The sequence below is a fragment of the Entamoeba invadens genome (genome assembly GCF_000330505.1).
Source record: "Entamoeba invadens IP1 unplaced genomic scaffold scaff_1105074725643, whole genome shotgun sequence".
NCBI classification, from domain to species: Eukaryota; Evosea; order Mastigamoebida; family Endamoebidae; genus Entamoeba; species Entamoeba invadens.
Genome location: NW_004191777.1, coordinates 203,509 through 222,400, shown reverse-complemented (window position 1 = coordinate 222,400; position 18,892 = coordinate 203,509). Strand labels below are relative to the sequence as shown.

Here is an 18,892-nt window from a genome sequence, read left to right as displayed (position 1 = left end):
ACGACTTATCAAAACATCCACAAATGACGGGTCAACCCCCTCAGTCCTTACAACAACAAGTCCATCAAACCGTTCAAAGTAATGACACGCCAAAACACTCAGATTTCATTCAACAAATTATTAACTCAGGGTTCGGAAAAGCTCAACACTCACAACAAAACGCTTCACCACTTTTCCAAAACAAGAACTCGGCTGCTTTACGTAAAACACCACCAGCACAAAAGTCTGAAGAAAAGGGTGTAAATAGCCCACAAAATGTCCCACAAAGTCAACAGTTACAAATACCACAACTGGCCCCCATTCAACAACAAGAAGTTTCGCAACAACCCCAACCAAGTGCTCCACAACAAAGTCCACAAAAACCAATTGAAGACCTCAAACCAACTCAAAGTGCTCCAAAACCTCGGAACAAATCTGCCTTTGCGTCCGCGAGAATCACTTCAAGACCAATGCAAAAAACAACGGAAGTGCACGACACCGCATTACAAGTACTGATTATGCCTTGTATTACAGAATCAATGAGTGATGCGCAAAAAATCGTTTCGTTACAGAGAAGAGTCGACGCACTCATTGCAAAAGCGGTTGAACAAGACAGACTCATTTTCGACTTACAGAAGCGTAACAAAGACCCCAACGCACCAGAGACACCGTCACAAGACGACGCGTCCGAAGAACTTACTAAAAAGGGCTTTGTTGGAAGACCAAACCGCCCCAAAACCACTTTTCTTGGAAGAGGAAGACCACCAATCCCACTAGCACAGCCAGAAGAAGCGAATTGATGTGTTTTATGGCAATTGAAGTATTTCATTTATTGTTTTGGAACTATATATTTATAGTATTTTATTATACAAAGTATGGTTTAATACATCAACGAGCTCCCATGTGAAGAGTGTTTACGTGGCACATCACCGCACTGAATTGAAAGAAAATCAGTTAACAACATTGGAATTTTTTCTTTGGAGGTTCTTGAGGGACTTGCGGGTCTTCGATGACGACACGCTCCTCTAAAAACGGTTTCTGTGCGGGTTTGGCCTCTGCCGCCTTTTTTTCGAACTGTCTGTCACATATTGTCTCAATCATTTGCATGAAAGCCTTCTCGACATTTGTCCCGTCCATCGCCGAAGTCTCGAAGAAGTAAGAGCCAGTCTTTTTGGCGAACTCTTCCGCTTCTTCTGTGGTGACTTCACGCATCTGCTCCAAATCACATTTGTTGCCAATCACCATTTTCACAACACTCTTATCACCATTTTCAATCAGTTCATTGTGCCATCGGTCGAGTGCTTCAAAACTGCTCTTTTTTGTTACGTCATAGACCACTACATGTTATTGAATGGAATTAAATAGACAAGAATTAAAAACAACAACAAACTGACAGCACCTAAAGAACCGCGATAATAAGCACCAGTTATTGCTCGATATCTTTCTTGTCCCGCTAATATGTTACTTTTGTTACATCAAAACACTTAAATGATACAAACCAGTATCCCACTGTATGTCAGTAATTAATTGTTATGTGTACTAATTGTTTAAACTAAAAAATAGACAAATAAAATACAAACTATTTGTATGCGAACAGCAGAGTCTTTGTACTGTATTTGCTTCGAAGAAAATTCGACACCAATTGTGGACTTCTTTTCAGCATCAAACTCGTTCCGTGTAAACCGCATTAAAAGACACGTCTTTCCTGCACCAGAGTCTCCCATCATCACTGTTTTGTAAAGCACATCGTAGTCTTCCATTGAGGATTTTTGTTTTTGTATTTCAGTTCCTTTTTTTCAAATTATTTCCAACTCAAACTAAATGGTGGGACTTTTTGCCTTGACTTTCTAGTATTATTGTATAGTTAATAACTTAGTTTATATAGTTGTTTTGTCAAGTTGAATAATGTTTTCTTGTTGGTCACTTTATCACTTTAACTTGCTTATTACACACCAATTATGTTTTATATCTTATGTAATATTTTAATTTATATAATACTTTAAAAAAAAATGTGGGCATTTTGAAACAGAAAATTGTTGGTTTCATTTTGTCAAAATTGCGTTTTTATTAGTATTATTACCATTTTTATTAATATTATTATCAAATGATAATAATATTTATAGTTAAAAACAAAACAAAAGCAAAAACGAATCTTTGGTATTACATTACACTAAAAAATATCATAAAATTGATTAAAAATGAGAACATTAACTCTTAAAATAACACCCAAGTTTTTAAATTAAACATATATGAAAAAAAATAATTAGACATTTTTTGATGATTTTCCTTTTTTGGCATGATGTTCAGGTATACTATTATTAAACTTTTAAATTGTGGGAAAAGTTAATTATAAAGCCAAATTTCCCAACTTTTAGACAACTTATTTTTGTTCAATGTTATTTAAAATGTTAAAATTAAACTAAATAATTATTAAATTCGAATTAGTCTAATATTTTAATTAACCAACACATTTACTATTAAAATATTATAATTTATAGTTACTTTTTGTGTTTTTTATTTTGTTTCAAATCATTGATATTAATAAAATTATTTACTAAAATAATACTATAATCACAATGTGTTATATCTATACATCGCATTGAAATAACAAGTGCCTTCCTAGCTCAGTCGGTAGAGCGTGCGGCTTTTAATCGTAAGGTCCGGGGTTCGAGCCCCCCGGGGGGCGTTTTTATTTTTTAAACATTCTAATAAAATAGAATATTTATAATTTAAAAACAAATAATTTAATTAATTTTCAAGAAGCATTTGTGGTCTAAGGGCAGAATTCCACCCTTCCAAGGTGGAGATCCGGGTTCGAGTCCCGGCAAATGCACTTTTTGTTTTTAAGAACAACATAAATAAAAAATAGAAAAAATCCAAAATAACAAATAGTTTGTTGAGTAGGCTTTGCAGCCGAGAATTTTATTATCAAAAATTAGTATCGAAAAACGCTAATAAAACGGGTCAATTTATTTTCCCGTTTTATTAGCTTTTTTAGATACTAATTTTTTATAATAAAATTCTTGGCTGCGAAGCTTATTGTTGAGATATTTTAATAGTTTTTTGTTTAGTTTTATTCTAAATAAATAAAATAGTACATTAATTGATAAAGTGAAACATACATTCTATATATAATGTATTAGTAAAGAAGGTGATTTTGTGTTTTTTCGTTAAATATGTGTGGGTGTTTTAAATAACCACACCACGCAAAAGTTAAACAGTTGCATGATATAAAAGCGATATAAACCAATATAACAGTTCACCCAATAGATTAAAAAAATGCATTATCGACTGGACTGTAGCCCTGAGATCAAATTGTCTTAATTAATTTAAATGGCGAATTTAAAATTATTTCGTTTATTGTTTTTAATATTTGGATTTGCTTCAAATTAATACCAATAACGTTGTATTTATTTGAAATGTGAAATTTGCTGAATGAAAATAAAAAATGTAGAGACGTATTTCAACTGTTTCACAATAATTCAATTGATTAATAATACCAATTTAAGAAAATAATTAGAAAGTATTTTTTTATCTTAAACTAAATGGAGAAATCAGTAAATTGTCTTGGAAATGTATGCTGATTTAATATTTTGTCGTGCTTTTATATCAGGCAACTGACTTAATGTAACCAAATGGTTTACACTCTGTCTAAAACAAATGATAATTATTAATTGGCCTCTATAATTCCACTTTTATTTTCATTGTAACAGAGAAGTAGCAAACTCATTTTTATTGCTTGATTATAATTTTATTTTATTTTTTAATTGTATCAAATATAGTTCTTTTACTTTTTAAAACACAAAAAAGAAAAATTTAATTGGATGAACTAAAAATGATGGAAGAGAGTGAGAGTAACAAAGAGCTTGACACTCAAATTTTTTCGACGAAAGAGCAAATAAAGAGTTTGGAAAATCTTTTGGAACAGGCAAAATTGCATCTTGCGGCTTTACAGTCCAAGAGAAACGGCAAAAAGGTTGAGTGTGTACCAAACGAAACAGTTGTAGACAAAGTAATATTGAGATTTTTGATCAAGTCCGAAGAAAACGAGAGGTGGATCGACTGCGGCACTGAAGACGTCGAAAAGGAGGTGGCTCTAGTTAAAGAAAACTACAAATTGGATGGTGATAATTTGGAGCTCGTCAGACGCTACATACAAGATTTCAAAAAAATGAATGCTATTTAACCTTCTTTTTGCTAACCCAATTTATTTTAATTAAAATTAATGAAAAAGTAATTTATAAATGGTATTTGACATTCGTTTGTTATTATAAAATGTGCGATTTATTTACTAAATCACCTCGACAACAATGATGCGAGAAACACCAAATCTTTGTTGGTGAAAGTCAGTCCAATACGTCCCGTTGACGTCGTCGTCTTCTTTTACCCCGATCCATTTTGACAAGTAACAACATCTGCTTGTGTCAAACTTGGGTTTGTGGACGGCAATCCACCCATTCGCCCCGCCAATTCCAAACAAACAGTTGTTGTCTTGCCACACAGTGATTGTGGAGTCTGTCTTATCGAGAAGATCGTACTTTTCAACCTTCCCTTTTTGTGATTTGAGTCTGAACACAAAGAGGTTTTGATCAGCAGTTTCTTTGCCAACCTCTATTGGCACATCACAGTAATTACCAAACACAGTGCCGTTCCTACATATAACAATGAAATATAACCCCTTTCTATTCTTTATTGCGGATATAAATGAAGTGTTCGAGACTTCGTCCTTGTCTGAATCGAAGATAATATCCATTTTAGTTCCATTGACCCATCCCAAAAGTGTTTCGATTAATGTAAAAATCTCTCGTTCGGGTTGTGGAGTAAAGGTTTCTTCTTGCAACTCCAATTTTCCCACTTTTTTACGCGCCCAAATGCGTCGTCGTTCCGCTAAATCACTCAATTGACAATCTTTCATTTTATGTAATTCCTCAATTTTTCGTTCCACCTCGGCTTCCAAAATCTTCCCCCTCTCCGTTTCGAGGCAGACAGCTTTGTCAACCATTTTTTCGTGGGAACGACGTATCATTTCTACGTCAAAATCCTCTTTTTCCAAAAGCCCTTTTAGTGTATCTACAAATTCCATAATTTCGTTAAAAATTTGGTGACTCTTTCCGTTAACTTCTTTGAGTTTGTTAAGCACCATTCCCGCCTTTTCAATCTCGTTACTCAACTCACCAATATTTTTTACTGTAAATTTACTACAATCAGACTGGATTTCATATTTCGCAAAAACGTCATCAACATAGTTTTGGGAATTCTCCTCAACAAAGTGAAATGCCGTCTTTATATACCCCAGGACTTTTTGCATTTCGAAAGAAGAAAAAATTGGTTCCATCCTTTAACTATTTTTTCAAATTATTTAGTTTTTTTTCTTTTCAACTTTTTTTTCCACACTTATTCGTTTTTGTCTGTAAATTCTTTACTTTAGTCTATTTATAGTTTATTTAATCAAATTATTTAAAAATTTAATTATCATAATATACAGTCATGCGAAAAAGTTGTCGCGTTTGGAAAAACCTGTCTTGAAAAAATATTTTATAGTAAATTTATAATTACTTACTATACAGTATAGCTTCTATTCGATTTATTTGCAGGGTCATTTCACAAAAATCAAATAAAAATATTCGGCATTTTCAAATAACATTTTCTATTTCAGATCATTTGTTTATAGTACTAGAATAGCTCATTACCACCTGAGACAGGTTTTTCCAAACACGACAGCTTTTTCGCATGACTGTAGTTTTATTATAATAATTAAGTATTTATTAAAAAAATGAATCATAAAAAAACTATCAAATAAATAGTTAATATCAACTACAGACAAACAACCAAAAAATAATTTATTTACTTATTGAAAAAACTCTCGAAATTAATTTTTAAAAAGTTATTGTAATGATAACAAATTTATTAATTTTTATTAACAATTATTTGAATAAATAACTAAAATAAACAATAATTTAAATATATTATAAAAATATTATACCCACAATCAGGGTGGAAAACGGGATTCTATCAGCGCGTTCAATATGGAAAAACCAAGTTTTTTCCGCGCATGAGGAATAAATATTTATTATTAATTTATAGTTTTTTTGTTATAATTATAGTTACACCGACGCTCAAAGAGACGCTTTCTTGACACGTTGCATATACTTGAAACTATTTACCAATCTAAAATAATGGTAAATGTTTAAAAGTAAATAAAGTTGAGTTTTTTAAAGAATGGTTTTGTGTGGTTTTGTGAATAATTTTAAAAAAATTCATTATTGCATAAAAATAAATCATTAGTTCATTTAACCATAAATTTAATTATTGGTAAAGTCGACTGTATTTTGTCAATAAAAACATAAAATAGTCAATAAAATCATTATAACAATGAAAAACATAAAAGGAACATTTTAAAAAACAATGCAAAAACCAAACTAAAATAACAAACTCAAAAATCAATGTTAAAGTCACAAAAAGAATTTTGTTACACCGATACAGAAAAAAAATTCTGAATTTGACGAAGTGTACACGAGAAAAATTTTCTTCTTTTTAGATGGTAAGAATTGTTCGTGCATACTCTGTGGATATTCACATGAAGTAGATGCAAAAGTAAAATGGGACTGTACCAGACACTTCTGGAGTCATGGTCGTCCACAGGCTTCTGAAATTGTCATGAACAAAATAAACGAACTCTATAAAAAGGTGTACCAAACAAACAAAAACAATGGAAGTACAACCGAAAAAATAAAACGTTCATTCAAATGTGCTTTTGATTTAAGCAAAAAATTTCTTCCTCTCGCTGTCGGAAAAGTAATCGCAAAACAACTCAAAGATAAAGACCAACACGATTCAACTCCTCTATCTAAAACAACTCTCGCAGAAAGACCCCTTTTAATTGGAAATAATTTGGATGAAATGATGAGGAACGTGTTGTCAACGTGTATCGCCGCTTCTTTTTGTGTGGATACCACAACGGATTGGGGAAGTGATGATTATATTATATTATTTGTAAGATACACCGATGTAAAGTTTAACATCAACGTGTCAATTTTGGACTTTCAAAAATGTTGGGGAAAATCTGGTGAAATAATGGCAAAACAAATATTACATATCCTTCATAAATATATTGACTTAAACAAAATTGCGGGTTTGACGGGAGACTCTTGCGCTTCAAACTTTGGTAAATATAATGGTGCACTTGTGGTTTGTAGTGAGGGGATAAAAAGATCATGTTTAGTTGCATGTGAAATCAACGAAATAAATCTTATTAAATGTTTTATTCACCAAGAAGCATTATGTGCCAAAAGTATGATAATAGAAACTACAAAAGAAGTAAAGGAAAGAAATATACGAGTTAAAGATGTAGGTATACTTGGTGTTTCCGATCTTTCAAAAATTGAAAAATTCCACACAATTGCCACTGTAATATTTAAAAATCATAACTGCAGTTAGAAAAAGTGCGACAGCAAGAGATAAATTAAAAAAATTACTTAAATCAAAAAACATGAAAGGTCTTGAAAAAAAAACATTGATATACGTTGGTTTTCAAACGAAAAAAGTTTCACTCGTTTTTTATTTGTTTTACCTGAAATTGTATTGGTACTTTCAACTGTTTGTATTGATTCTTTGCAAATTAAATTGAGTGAAAAATACAAGTATCTAAAAACAAAAGATCTTAACCAGGATGTCAAATTAAACATTGAAAAAATTAATTTAATTGTTCTAGAAGAAGAAAGTATAAACTTTAAAATGAAACAAAATGACAACACAAAAAAGGAAAATGTGGGAGAAAAAAAAAGATGGGTAAAAATCTATTAGGTTTGGAGTTAAAAACTTAATAAAAATTCAAAATGAAAACGTCAATAAAACTGGAAAATATGAAAAACAACTAAAAATTATTAAATCAAAAAGTATAGTTTTACTTCCAACTCCAGTCGATCCAAATTGCCCCGAAAGAACACCAGAATTTCGAAAAGTTGAAGAAAGAAAACGAGTGACACGCGATGAAACTTTATGTGATTATTTGTAATGGGCAATATCGAACAAGTATTTTTTGTTTGATTTGTGTGTTTTGCGCGATTTGACAACAATATTTAATAATGTTAACTTGCGACTTCAAAAGCAAGATGAGAATATCCACTACTATATTGTACTAATAAAGGGTCTGAGGGCCAAAGTTGACCAAATTGAAAACTCACTACGCAACAATGATTATTCGTTACTTCCAACTGCAAACGCATTTGTAACAAAAAACAAAATAGAAGTAACTATTCCTATACATCTTGCAGCTATTATAACTATGAAAAAACAGTTGGCTTCAAGGTTTATAGAAATAGATCAACTTTCGTTTATGGACGACTTCCTTAATATGACGTGCATTACTCAACTTTTTGTCAATGAACACAATTACGAAATAAAAAACGAAGTTGAACTTTTTTCTTGTGATAAAATGTTTATTAAAAAGAACGTTGTCAGACCACAAACCGAACGTGTTGTGGAAAAGCAACCAGTTGAAAGTGAATTAATTAGTTCTACTGAACGATTAAAACAACATATTTATAATTCAATGACACATCACGATTGTTATTACACCATTAGAATGTCAATAAATGAGATATTCAACGATGAATACCTCAAACAAACATTTATTGTTAATTATCCAAGACTCTCCATTTTAGCAGCAAGATCTTTGTCGTTGTTTATGACTTCATATTCATGTGAACAAGGATTTTCCGCACTTTCTTTAATAAAAACCAATTTCAGAAGCCAACTGTCAGATGATATATTGAGGGCAATGATGATTATAGCAAATACAACACTTACGCCCCAATTTGATAAATTAGTTGAATTGATTATGAAAAGTTGTTGTTTTTTTGTTTACCATTTTTATCGTTTCGCCGTTTATTTTTAAATATTCCCATTTATTTTATTTTCGAAATAAATGTTTGATTGTGAGTGTTTATTATGAAAAGGTAATTTTTTTTAATTGTGTTTTTATTTTTCAAATTGTAATAATGGGAACTTTAAATATTTTTTTTTATAAAATGTTTTTTGGGGAAAAGTTTATCTATAAATCCCAAAAATGTGTAATTTTACTTTTTTCTCAATCAAAACTGGTTTAATAGGCAATTTTATTATTATGTGTTATTTAATATTTTAATCCACAGAAATTATTAAATTGCCAATTAACCCAAACCTCAACTCCCCAAAAAGTATCAAAACTGCGACCCTGCCCACAATCTACTATGAATTATTATAAATATTAAGAAAAGAAACAAACATTTTCGTTCAAAGAAAAACCCCGAAAATTTCGTCTTTCAAATTTTGGCATAAAAAAATATTTTTATGTGTTTAAAAAAATCAAATAATTAAAAAGAAAATAATCCACTTCTTCAACCAAGTGGGTTATTTTCTTTCTATCACCAAAAATAACATATGAACAAAAAAAGAACTCAAAAACAAGAACAATGGAAATTGATCCTCCTGTTTTTGAGTCAAAAATATTATTAGCAAATGATCAAGTTCCTTCACAATACCGTAAAGATGATTTGATGCGTTTGTTTTATAATTAATAATTTCAATAGAATTTAATGAATTATGATAACAAATAGAGGAAATCATTATAGCAACTTCAAAGTTTTTTGAGAAAGATGGGCGCTTTGCGGTAGCAGCGGTTCGAAAAGAGTTACACCCGAAGAGCTCGCCCACTTATGTGTTATATTTATATTTGTATGAGCGCTATTATCCGATTTGTCGGACACAAAAGGTCAACTTAAGTACGCGATTCAATTACAACAAAGTGTTCATTCAATTTAGTGAGCACTGCAACGAACTTATAATCTTTTGTGGAGACTATTTATACTTTTTCGTTCCAATCAACTGGAGCTTTCCATTAACTTCTGATGAAAAGAATGTTCACGTGACACCCTCCAGAGAGAAGAAAGAGTTATCAGAGCTCTTTTTCATACGATCAAAGTCGGAACTGAAACTCCCACAAATTCGAACACCAACTCAAGAGAGTGCATTCAAAGTGACTCCAACTTCAAAGTCTCAGAAACTTCCAAAAGACATTCGATCCTTTTTGGTTTGGACCTCGAGAGGTACTGCAATTGGAATTTTGGTCTCGCGAGACGGCATCATCATATTCTTCGACTTGATGACTTCACAAGTTCTAAAGGTGATGACGTTCTCGATGAATGTTTGTGTGAAAGAAGCGTTACTTTGCCTCGAAGACTCCAATGTCGACAAAATATCGACTTTTCTTGTTATAGTGTTTGAAACGGATTTTAACGACATGACTGCGGTCTGTTGCCAACAACTCGAAATCAAGTCGTTGCGTTCTTCTGAGGTCATCAACATCTTCACTAAAAATGTCTCTGAGTCTTCACTCTCGCGATTCGTTTTAAAGTCAAGTGGTAATGTCAAAGTCCACTACTTCAACAACAAAATGTGTTTGGGTTATTTCTCGAACATGTCCATCAAACTGTATTCATTGTATAACCAACTCCTCATGGTGTTTGATGTCTGTCAAAGCTTTCCGAGAAGTTCAGTGTGTTTCTTGAACAATAAATACCTCTTCCAATTCAGCAGACTAACAGATGAAACGCATTGTTGTGGGATAATCCCTCTTATGAAGTTGTTTGATAAAACACCACCAACTCAAGTCATCAATTTTGGAGTGGATTCCGTTTGTGTCTTCTTTCTTCTATTTTATTATATAATTATAATATTATATATTATATAATAAAATTACTTGTTATCAATATTTTAACTCTTAGAACTACTTCAATGTCAAAGGGACAGACCCGTTTTTTATTAACTTCAACACGAAAGAGCAAAACGCGATTAATAATTCACAAGAAAGTTCGTTAGATGGGTGTGTATTATGGAACAGTTATTGTATCACAGTGATTTATCAATCGCGACCAAAAGAAGCGATATTCTGCCACAAGTTTCTGAATGCTAAAACGGAGGCGGAGGAGTCTTCTGTTCTTCAATTGTTTTCGATAACGCAGTCTGTCGACCAAGTTGTGCAGACGGTGAGTCAGTATTATGTAGAAAAGGGTTTAATAGAGAAAGCACAGCGGTTATGTCAGCACAATCGTCCTGTATCACTTCCATTAGTAAAATTGAATTTGATAAATATGGAATTCACGGAAGACGAGTTTAGTGCGTTAATTCGCGATTGCAAAGAGTTTATAAAAGTTGGATCGAGTGTTATAGACATCAAGAAATATCGCACGGTCTTAATGATAGTTGAATTATGCAAAGTGATCAAATTTTACATTCCAAATGACAGTGAATTTGTCGCTTTATTAACTTCGTTGACTAAAGAAGAGGCGGCTTTTGTTCTTCCTTTACTCTTTGCAACACAAAAGGATCAATTTGGGAATTACATCATCATGTTGTTAACTAAATACCCCATTTTCATTGAGGATTACATCAACTATGTCATTGTCCATGGCTACAATTTCATCGACTTTAATCAACTTGTGAGAGCAACACCAACGCATTTCATATACGCCGTCATCAATTGCAGAACAATTCTTGCGACACTTTCTGTCCCAAGTATCGAGACCGTCTTCTTTAAAGTGTTCAAGAAAACACCATCTATTTCATCGCTCCAAGTCATCGACGAAATGCTGGAGTTAATTAAAGGTGCAGAACTCGTGGAGTTGATCCAATTTTTAGACCCACAGAACCCTTTATTTGATGAACCGTTTCCTGTGTTCTATGATGAGGCTTTCAAATTCGAGTGGATGACCGTCTATTGTAAAGCTTCACTCTACAACTTGAAAGAAAACATTTTGTTGGGCAACCAAGTGGATGACATCCAGCACATGAAATTGTTCGTCGATAAAATCGGTCGTTGGGATCTCTTAGACTTCGAAGAAATCGTCTTGTTTGCCTCAAAACTCGAACTCTACGCAATTTGCTTCATCGTCCTGATTTACGCAGAGAAGAACACCAAGTCACTCGAATACTTCGTTAAATACATAACTCTTGTTAAAGCAAACAAATCTGAAGTCGATCAAGCCTTTGCTTTGGTCAATGAGATTGGCTCGCCCATCGTCAAAGAGCAAATCAAAAAGATTGTTTGTTCTCTTTCTATGATATTGCTATATTCTTTTTATATATAGCTATAACTATATTTATAATTTTAATACTAAAATATTTACTATATGTGAATACATATCGATTCAGTATGACAAAGTAATATTCTTGAACATCAAAACTGACTCTTTAGCTATACAAGTTGTGAGCCCTTTTGTGTTGCAGTCAACCAACACTTTGTAATTCACTTGTGTTCTTTCACGGTTCGTATGTGTATTAAAAACACGCCAATTTTATACTAAACTATTCAATATACCCAACAACGCACTCACGAAACAATCAATGAGACGCTTTAAAATGTACGACAGATGGAACACAAAGCAAGTTTGCATAAGTTGGCTGCTGCTTTGCGAAAAATTGCGTTTGCGTCTCTTCCATCTTCTTCTCGCTTCTGTCCCCAAACCCCAGCATAGCAACCTTCGACACCAAAAACCTCTTGAATGACTGTGGGAGGACAGACTGTTGAATAAATTGTTTGAACCCTAACACTGCACTTGCACCGTTTTCAACGCGAAGTGCTGTCGTCAGCAGTAATAGTAGTGTGTCTGTAATGCTTTCAATAAACGACAAATCCACAACACTGATTGGTATTTCAAATTTCAATAAACACCCCTCAACACCCCCTATGAGTATTGTTATGTCTTCTACACTACTCACATTCTTCGATAACGTTGTGAACAACTTCAAGAACATTGGAAGGTCATTCTTTTGCACGTAATTCGATGATGAAAATGAAACAAATTTCTGTAGCATTTCTGTGTTCTCTTAACAGTTAATTCATTCGTTTGTTATTATTATTAATATATTATTAATATTATATTAATATTATATTATTAATGATAAATGGTAAGAAACAAACGGATGTACATGAAGAGATGATGAATGATTTGCACAAACCCTTCGGCACATATTTCCTTACACTCAAGATTAATTTGTGATTTGTTTTTATACCACTCATTCAACTTCACAACAAGAAACTCTTTCATAGTCATGTTTTCATCATAGATCGCACTTTGTTCGGCAAGATAGTCGAGTATTGCAACAAACGTCTTCACAAAGATTTCGGACGAAAATACCTTTGTATCAAGTGACTCCAATATAGTGTTAAAATCGTCTGCTGTGTATTCCGTAGTAAGTGTTATATACATAAGTGAGTCGACTAACAACTTTTCATCTAATACATTTAACATCAACGAGAGTGTCGACACCTCACACTTCGTCAAATACCCAACGTCCAATGGCCCTTTCACAATACCATTTGGTTTCCACAAGAGCCCGCTGAGCACTTTCTTGTAACTGACCTTCGCAAGTTCATCGCCAATTTTCCTTCTGTCTACAGTGGCTAGTTCGTTGAAATTCCCTCCAAAAGAGTCAACAAACAAACACCCAATTTCGCTTTCCTCGAGCATATCAAGCCCAACAAGTGTTAAACTCAGGACTTCATGTGACATCCGCACATCCCAAATCCTTTCTCCATTAAAATCTACCATCAACATCATTTCAGACATCCCAGAAAACACAAATTTGACCTTTTCGCGGTCTTTCGATGCGACAGCGCTCTTCAGAATCGGCGTAATAAAATGTTTTAAAATGGTTCCCATTTCGACAATGCCCGTTGCTATCATGTTGATCATGACTTGCATGACCGTGGCATTGGCAATTCCATTCATCACAACACTTTTACAAAACATGATCGGAAGGGGGATGTTCGGAACACATTTGCAGCTCTCTTCAATCAACTTGACATAGTCCCCAACGTCTTTGTTAATGTTACAGATAAGAACATTTAAGACAACTTTTCCTCGTATATTTTCATCAGTGATTTTGCTCACGTCTTCCTTATATTTCGTGAACTCTCCAACACAAGTGTCTTTGTCTATCTTTATCTCAACGTCTGTTACTATCTCACTAATTTGTTGTCTTCGGCTCTTCATCTCCTTTTTGACTCGAAGTAAAACACCAACTGGGTGTTCAATATAGTCTGAAAGAAGTGCCAAAAACATGACACTTTTCTGTTTCAGAGTGCTGTCCACTCCATTAGCCCGTATTATCGAGTAACAGCAAATCGCCAAATTTGTGATTTGAGGGTGGTGATAGACTTCTTTGACGTTCTTTATTAAGGCATCGAGGATTGTTAAGACATCACATACACCTTTTCTTACAAGGGCTGGGTGAAGTACTTTGACACTAATACTGACCGCATGATACCAATCTTTCTTTTCTAATAACTCATTAATCGGACACTCTGTGTTCTTATTCTCATGGATGTGAGCTAAGTACTCTTTAAAGATCGATTGACATGTTTTACAGACATCAGCGAGCTCAGTATCCGCAGCCTCCTCTTCACTCTTCCCAAACTCTTCGATCCGTCGCGTCTTCTCCAATTCCTTCTCTTTGATCTTCTCTAGGCGCTTCTTCTCTTCAGAAACTTTCTTCGCTTTTGTCTTTTTTGACTTCTTTGTCCGCTTCTTTGTCTTCTTCTTTGTCTCTTCTTTGGTCTCCTCTTCTGTCGCGTCGTCCTCCTCTTCCATGATACTCTCTACTATCATATTCGTCATATAAACCTTTCTATTTTGAACAAACTTGTTGGTGGAGTACAAGTTCCTAAGAATGACGGGCATATTCTCTGGGGGTGAGGTGAAGATCTTAGAGAGAATGACTTGAATGTCGAGCATATGAAGTTCCGCCAAATCGGAAAATATGATGCACCTCCGTGCTGTGTGTGCCTTATCCAAAGACGCCAAAGCAATTTGTGTGAAGTCGTCGATATCAAAGGTTTTGATATAACACAGCAGGAGATATCGTCTTTTCAAAAATTCATTCCCGCCTTTCTCGACGACCCAGTCGATAATTCCGTGTATTGGCAAATTCGGCAATCCTTTACTTGTAAGGTCGGTATTGACGATTTCCATTCTTGGGTTTCTAGTATTGAAAATGACTAGACATGGTTCCTCGACTTTTCCTTTGAACACTTCGTTCTGGACCTCCGTCTGTTTTGTCATCAAGTTGGATTCTTGAAGGATCTTTTTGAGAAGCGACACATAGGTGTCGTCCTTCTTGTTTTCGAGAGTTTGTAGTTGGCTCACTCGTAAAGCTTCTGGTTGCAACGAAATGATTTTTGTGACTTGGGAAGGGGCGGGTTTGATTTGGAGTGCAACTTCGATAACGTTCGGAATTGACAAAATTTTGTTATCGAGCATTCCCAAGTCACCCCCAAAGTATTCCGACAAAAGTGCCTCAGGGAGGTCGACTGGGTGTTCTTCATTCTGTCGTTCTTTGATATCCTTTGTGTCGAGTGGTGTAGAAATAGTTTTTGAAAGGTTCAACGCCTTATATAACTCGGGAGAGGGTAATTGGAGTTGGTTAGACCGCCATGTCACATCTTTAATCAACAAACTCAGCAAATTGAATTTCGAAGGAAATGTGTCTGCAGAGTCGTTACACTCGTACCCACATATTTCTTCAGCAGTTTCTTGCCTTTTCTCCATTTTTGTTTTTCAGTTTTTGTCATTTCAAGTTAATAACATTTTATTTCTTGTTATTCTCCTTGTCATTAACGTGCTTATTTAATTAGTATTTTTTAAATTGAATTTAACGAGTCAATAATCATGTTTTAATGGTTCTTTATTTGATTCAATTCTAATTATAAATTAATAAGGACAACTCGTTATTGATCAATTATTAATTAATTATTAACCTCGTTAATTTTTACATCGACTTTAATAAAACAAATTGTATTAATATTAATATTTAAAATTATAAATATAGAATTTGTCATTTGATGCTTCTTCTCGCCACAACCCTAGACTTTTTAAATTAATATCCAATGAAGTCGACTGAAATCAGTGGAGTGAAGGTATACAACTTAACAGCGGGGAAGACGTTGCCACAGTGGCTCACAGAGAAACAGCGCCGTCAGTTACGTAAAGATGAAGATTTTAAAAAGCGAATAGAGTTGATACAAGACACTGAGTTTACTGTGAGTTCGAGGTGCATCAAATTTTCACCGGACAACCAATACTTAGCCGCGTCGGGGATGTACCCGCCACTTATTAAAATGTTTGAACTTGACCAACTCTCAGAGAAGTTTGAGAGAAGACTCGACGCCGAAGTCATCAAATTTGATTTTTTGGAGGACGACTATTCGAAATTGATGTACATGTTGTCAGACAATACTATGGAGTTTCACAACAAAGGTGGGATTCAATGCAAAATCAAAACGCCGAAGACGGGAAGAGATTTCACATATTTTCCAAGTGATTGTAATGTATACATGGCGACTAATGACAAAATTGATGTGCTCAATTTGTATGAAGGGAAGTTCAATGATTCGATTGACATTGAAATGCCGATTAATTGCTTTGAAAAGTCCGAGAAATACCAAATCATATTTTGTGGAGAAGAGGAAGGGTCAGTCAGTGTGCTCGACCCACGAGTCGGCAATTTTGTGTCACGAACACAAGTATCAAATCATCTCGTTAATCACCTTGATGTGAACGGGGGTCAAGTGAGTAAAGTCGAAGTGACGTCGATGGCATATGATGGGAATCTTCAGTTATTAGTTGGGACATCTAATGGAAATATTTTGACTTATGACATTCGATCACAGAACCCACTCCTTTCAAGTTATCATCAAAATAGAATGCCAATAGTGAAGTGTATGTATCACACAACTCAGAACGGTGAATTCAGTGTAACTGCTGATGCCAGTATTGTTAGATTTTGTAAAAAATCCGACGGGAAATTGGTGTTGCCATTGGAAGGGTCTAAACGATCGGTCATTACTGATCTTGCTATTGCTAATAACTCCGGACTCTGTGTAATGGCTGGCGACTTCACTAAGTTACAAGTCTTTTATGTGCCGATGCTCGGCATCGCGCCTAAGTGGTGCAGTTTCCTCGAAAACCTTACAGAAGAATTGGAAGAAGAGGAGGGCCACACTTACGACGACTTCCAATTTGTGACAAAAAAGGAATTGGCAGATCTCGGACTGGAGTCACTCTATGGTTCACAATACTTGAAGCCATACATGCATGGGTACTTCATACACATCAAGTTGTATCAACGTGCAGTCGCTTTAAAGTTTGTTTGAATGTTACAGTATTATAACATATAATTTAACACAAAATTTTAACACTTAGGAACGACAATTGATTGAATGGAATTTGACAAAGTCAAGTAATATATTATTCTAAGAAACTTTGGTTTGTTGTTGTGTTCGTTATTTTATTCAACAAACAAAATAATCAATTGCTGAAATTATAGTAAAATTGTAGTTCATATAAGTAATAATGATCAACAAAATTTTTGTCACATCTTTTCTTGTTAAACATGTCGTTAATAATAATTTAATAATTAATTTTATTATAATTTTATTATAATTTTTAATAATATTATAATAAAAATAAATTACGAAAAAAACTTTTTATATTTGCGTGTAATAATTTTATATTTTTTGGATTTATGATTTGATTTAAATATAACAAAATAATAGTTGAAATTAATGACACACTAATTTATAATTAAAAATAGTAAATAATAGTAAATAATAGTAAATAATAGTAACCTTTTAAAATAAACTAAAACAACAGCATTATTTTATTAATAACATATTATACTAACACAATGAAAACAGTCACAAAAGTATATCAGTCCATTAGCACAGTAACAAGGAATGATCTATTCACAATTTATAATATCGTACAGGTTTTGCTCTTTTTCCGTGGTTTGATGTGTTTTTCTGTCGACTCTTTTCCCTGTTCTACAATCTTTTGAACAAGTGTGTTAAACATTTCATTGATGTCGGTTTGGTTGCGACAACTGATCTCAAAATATGAACACCCGACTTTATTCACAAAGTCCAATACTTCGTCGATTGGGACTTTCCGAATTGCGAACAAGTCTGTTTTGTTACCGACAATGCACATAAAAGAAGTGTCGGGAGAGTAATGTTTAGCGTCTTTTAAAAGACCCTTTGCATTTTCAAATGTGGTGTGGTCGGTTATGTCGTACATCACAATAACGCACTGACCACCGAGGTAGTTTGACCAAGCGTTATTTGTGCTTTTTTCCATCTTCAAGTTAAACTGTTTTTGTAATACCTTTTTTTATATAAAAAAGTTCACCACACGACTAAAAGACAAACAAGTTGGACTGGAAAATTTCCTCCGATATTTGCAGTAATCCCATTGAGTGCATTTGAATAATCTTTTTGATGCTTTTGGTCACTTCTGTTCTGTTTGGCATCACAAGTTGAGGTGTTGTGATGGAAGTAAATCGTTATATATAAGTAAATTGCTTATACATGTAATTAAGTATAATTAAGAATACACAAACGACTACACCACTAATCAAAGCAGACTTCCCAACACCCTCGTCTCCAATTAATACAAGCCGTTTTATGTTATCCAAATTATTTTGGTCAGTACTTTTCCTGGGGGTGATAGGTGCAGAGTTATTGACGATTTTCTTATGAGGCGGAGACGAATAGGGTGCACCAATTGTCCTTTGCATGGCCATTTGGTATTAAAATTTTAAGATGTGACGAATAGTTCATCATCTGAGGGGGTCTAATGAGAATTTTTTAGAAGACGTATGTAGTGGAATTGTTATTGTATATACGGAAACGGTAATGCCATCCAATTTTACTCACTTCAGTTTTTAAAGTTCGTTTGATTCGCGGATAGTATTACTAACTTTACGGGCAAATACTATTACCAAAATCTTTCATTATCAGTTTGTGGATTTTCTACGTGATTTCTAATTATTAAAGAACGTGTTTGTCACTGGGAAAAAGTTAAAATCGATATTAAAG

General features: G+C 33.7%; 8 protein-coding genes across 8 annotated transcripts; 4 read left to right on the top strand and 4 right to left on the bottom strand.

Annotated features, from left to right (window-relative positions):
- Positions 1 to 2: 2 nt before the first annotated feature.
- Positions 3 to 779, top strand: EIN_080300 (hypothetical protein; the record flags this gene model as incomplete). Its single annotated transcript, XM_004184376.1, has 1 exon — positions 3 to 779. A coding segment is annotated over one exon (777 nt), but the record flags the coding sequence as incomplete, so codon positions are not given.
- Positions 780 to 933: 154 nt separating this feature from the next.
- EIN_080290 (rab11, putative) lies at positions 934 to 1,739 on the bottom strand (the record flags this gene model as incomplete). Its single annotated transcript, XM_004184375.1, has 4 exons — positions 934 to 1,316; positions 1,370 to 1,432; positions 1,479 to 1,488; positions 1,560 to 1,739. The coding sequence occupies 4 exons, from the start codon at positions 1,737 to 1,739 to the stop codon at positions 934 to 936; spliced, it is 636 nt and encodes a 211-aa protein (XP_004184423.1).
- Positions 1,740 to 3,817: 2,078 nt separating this feature from the next.
- Positions 3,818 to 4,165, top strand: EIN_080280 (hypothetical protein; the record flags this gene model as incomplete). The annotated part of the gene is made up of 1 exon (XM_004184374.1): positions 3,818 to 4,165. One exon carries the CDS (start codon positions 3,818 to 3,820, stop codon positions 4,163 to 4,165), a length of 348 nt encoding a protein of 115 aa, XP_004184422.1.
- A 105-nt stretch (positions 4,166 to 4,270) lies between these two features.
- On the bottom strand, positions 4,271 to 5,314 carry EIN_080270 (hypothetical protein; the record flags this gene model as incomplete). Its single annotated transcript, XM_004184373.1, has 1 exon — positions 4,271 to 5,314. The coding sequence occupies one exon, from the start codon at positions 5,312 to 5,314 to the stop codon at positions 4,271 to 4,273; it is 1,044 nt and encodes a 347-aa protein (XP_004184421.1).
- A 4,117-nt stretch (positions 5,315 to 9,431) lies between these two features.
- EIN_080260 (hypothetical protein) lies at positions 9,432 to 12,261 on the top strand (the record flags this gene model as incomplete). The annotated part of the gene is made up of 4 exons (XM_004184372.1): positions 9,432 to 9,519; positions 9,576 to 10,651; positions 10,743 to 12,059; positions 12,169 to 12,261. 4 exons carry the CDS (start codon positions 9,432 to 9,434, stop codon positions 12,259 to 12,261), a joined length of 2,574 nt encoding a protein of 857 aa, XP_004184420.1.
- Positions 12,262 to 12,357: 96 nt separating this feature from the next.
- On the bottom strand, positions 12,358 to 15,566 carry EIN_080250 (hypothetical protein; the record flags this gene model as incomplete). Its single annotated transcript, XM_004184371.1, has 2 exons — positions 12,358 to 12,842; positions 12,938 to 15,566. 2 exons carry the CDS (start codon positions 15,564 to 15,566, stop codon positions 12,358 to 12,360), a joined length of 3,114 nt encoding a protein of 1,037 aa, XP_004184419.1.
- Positions 15,567 to 15,904: 338 nt separating this feature from the next.
- EIN_080240 (nucleolar protein, putative) lies at positions 15,905 to 17,170 on the top strand (the record flags this gene model as incomplete). The annotated part of the gene is made up of 1 exon (XM_004184370.1): positions 15,905 to 17,170. One exon carries the CDS (start codon positions 15,905 to 15,907, stop codon positions 17,168 to 17,170), a length of 1,266 nt encoding a protein of 421 aa, XP_004184418.1.
- A 598-nt stretch (positions 17,171 to 17,768) lies between these two features.
- Positions 17,769 to 18,597, bottom strand: EIN_080230 (hypothetical protein; the record flags this gene model as incomplete). Its single annotated transcript, XM_004184369.1, has 3 exons — positions 17,769 to 18,152; positions 18,224 to 18,295; positions 18,415 to 18,597. 3 exons carry the CDS (start codon positions 18,595 to 18,597, stop codon positions 17,769 to 17,771), a joined length of 639 nt encoding a protein of 212 aa, XP_004184417.1.
- Positions 18,598 to 18,892: the final 295 nt, after the last annotated feature.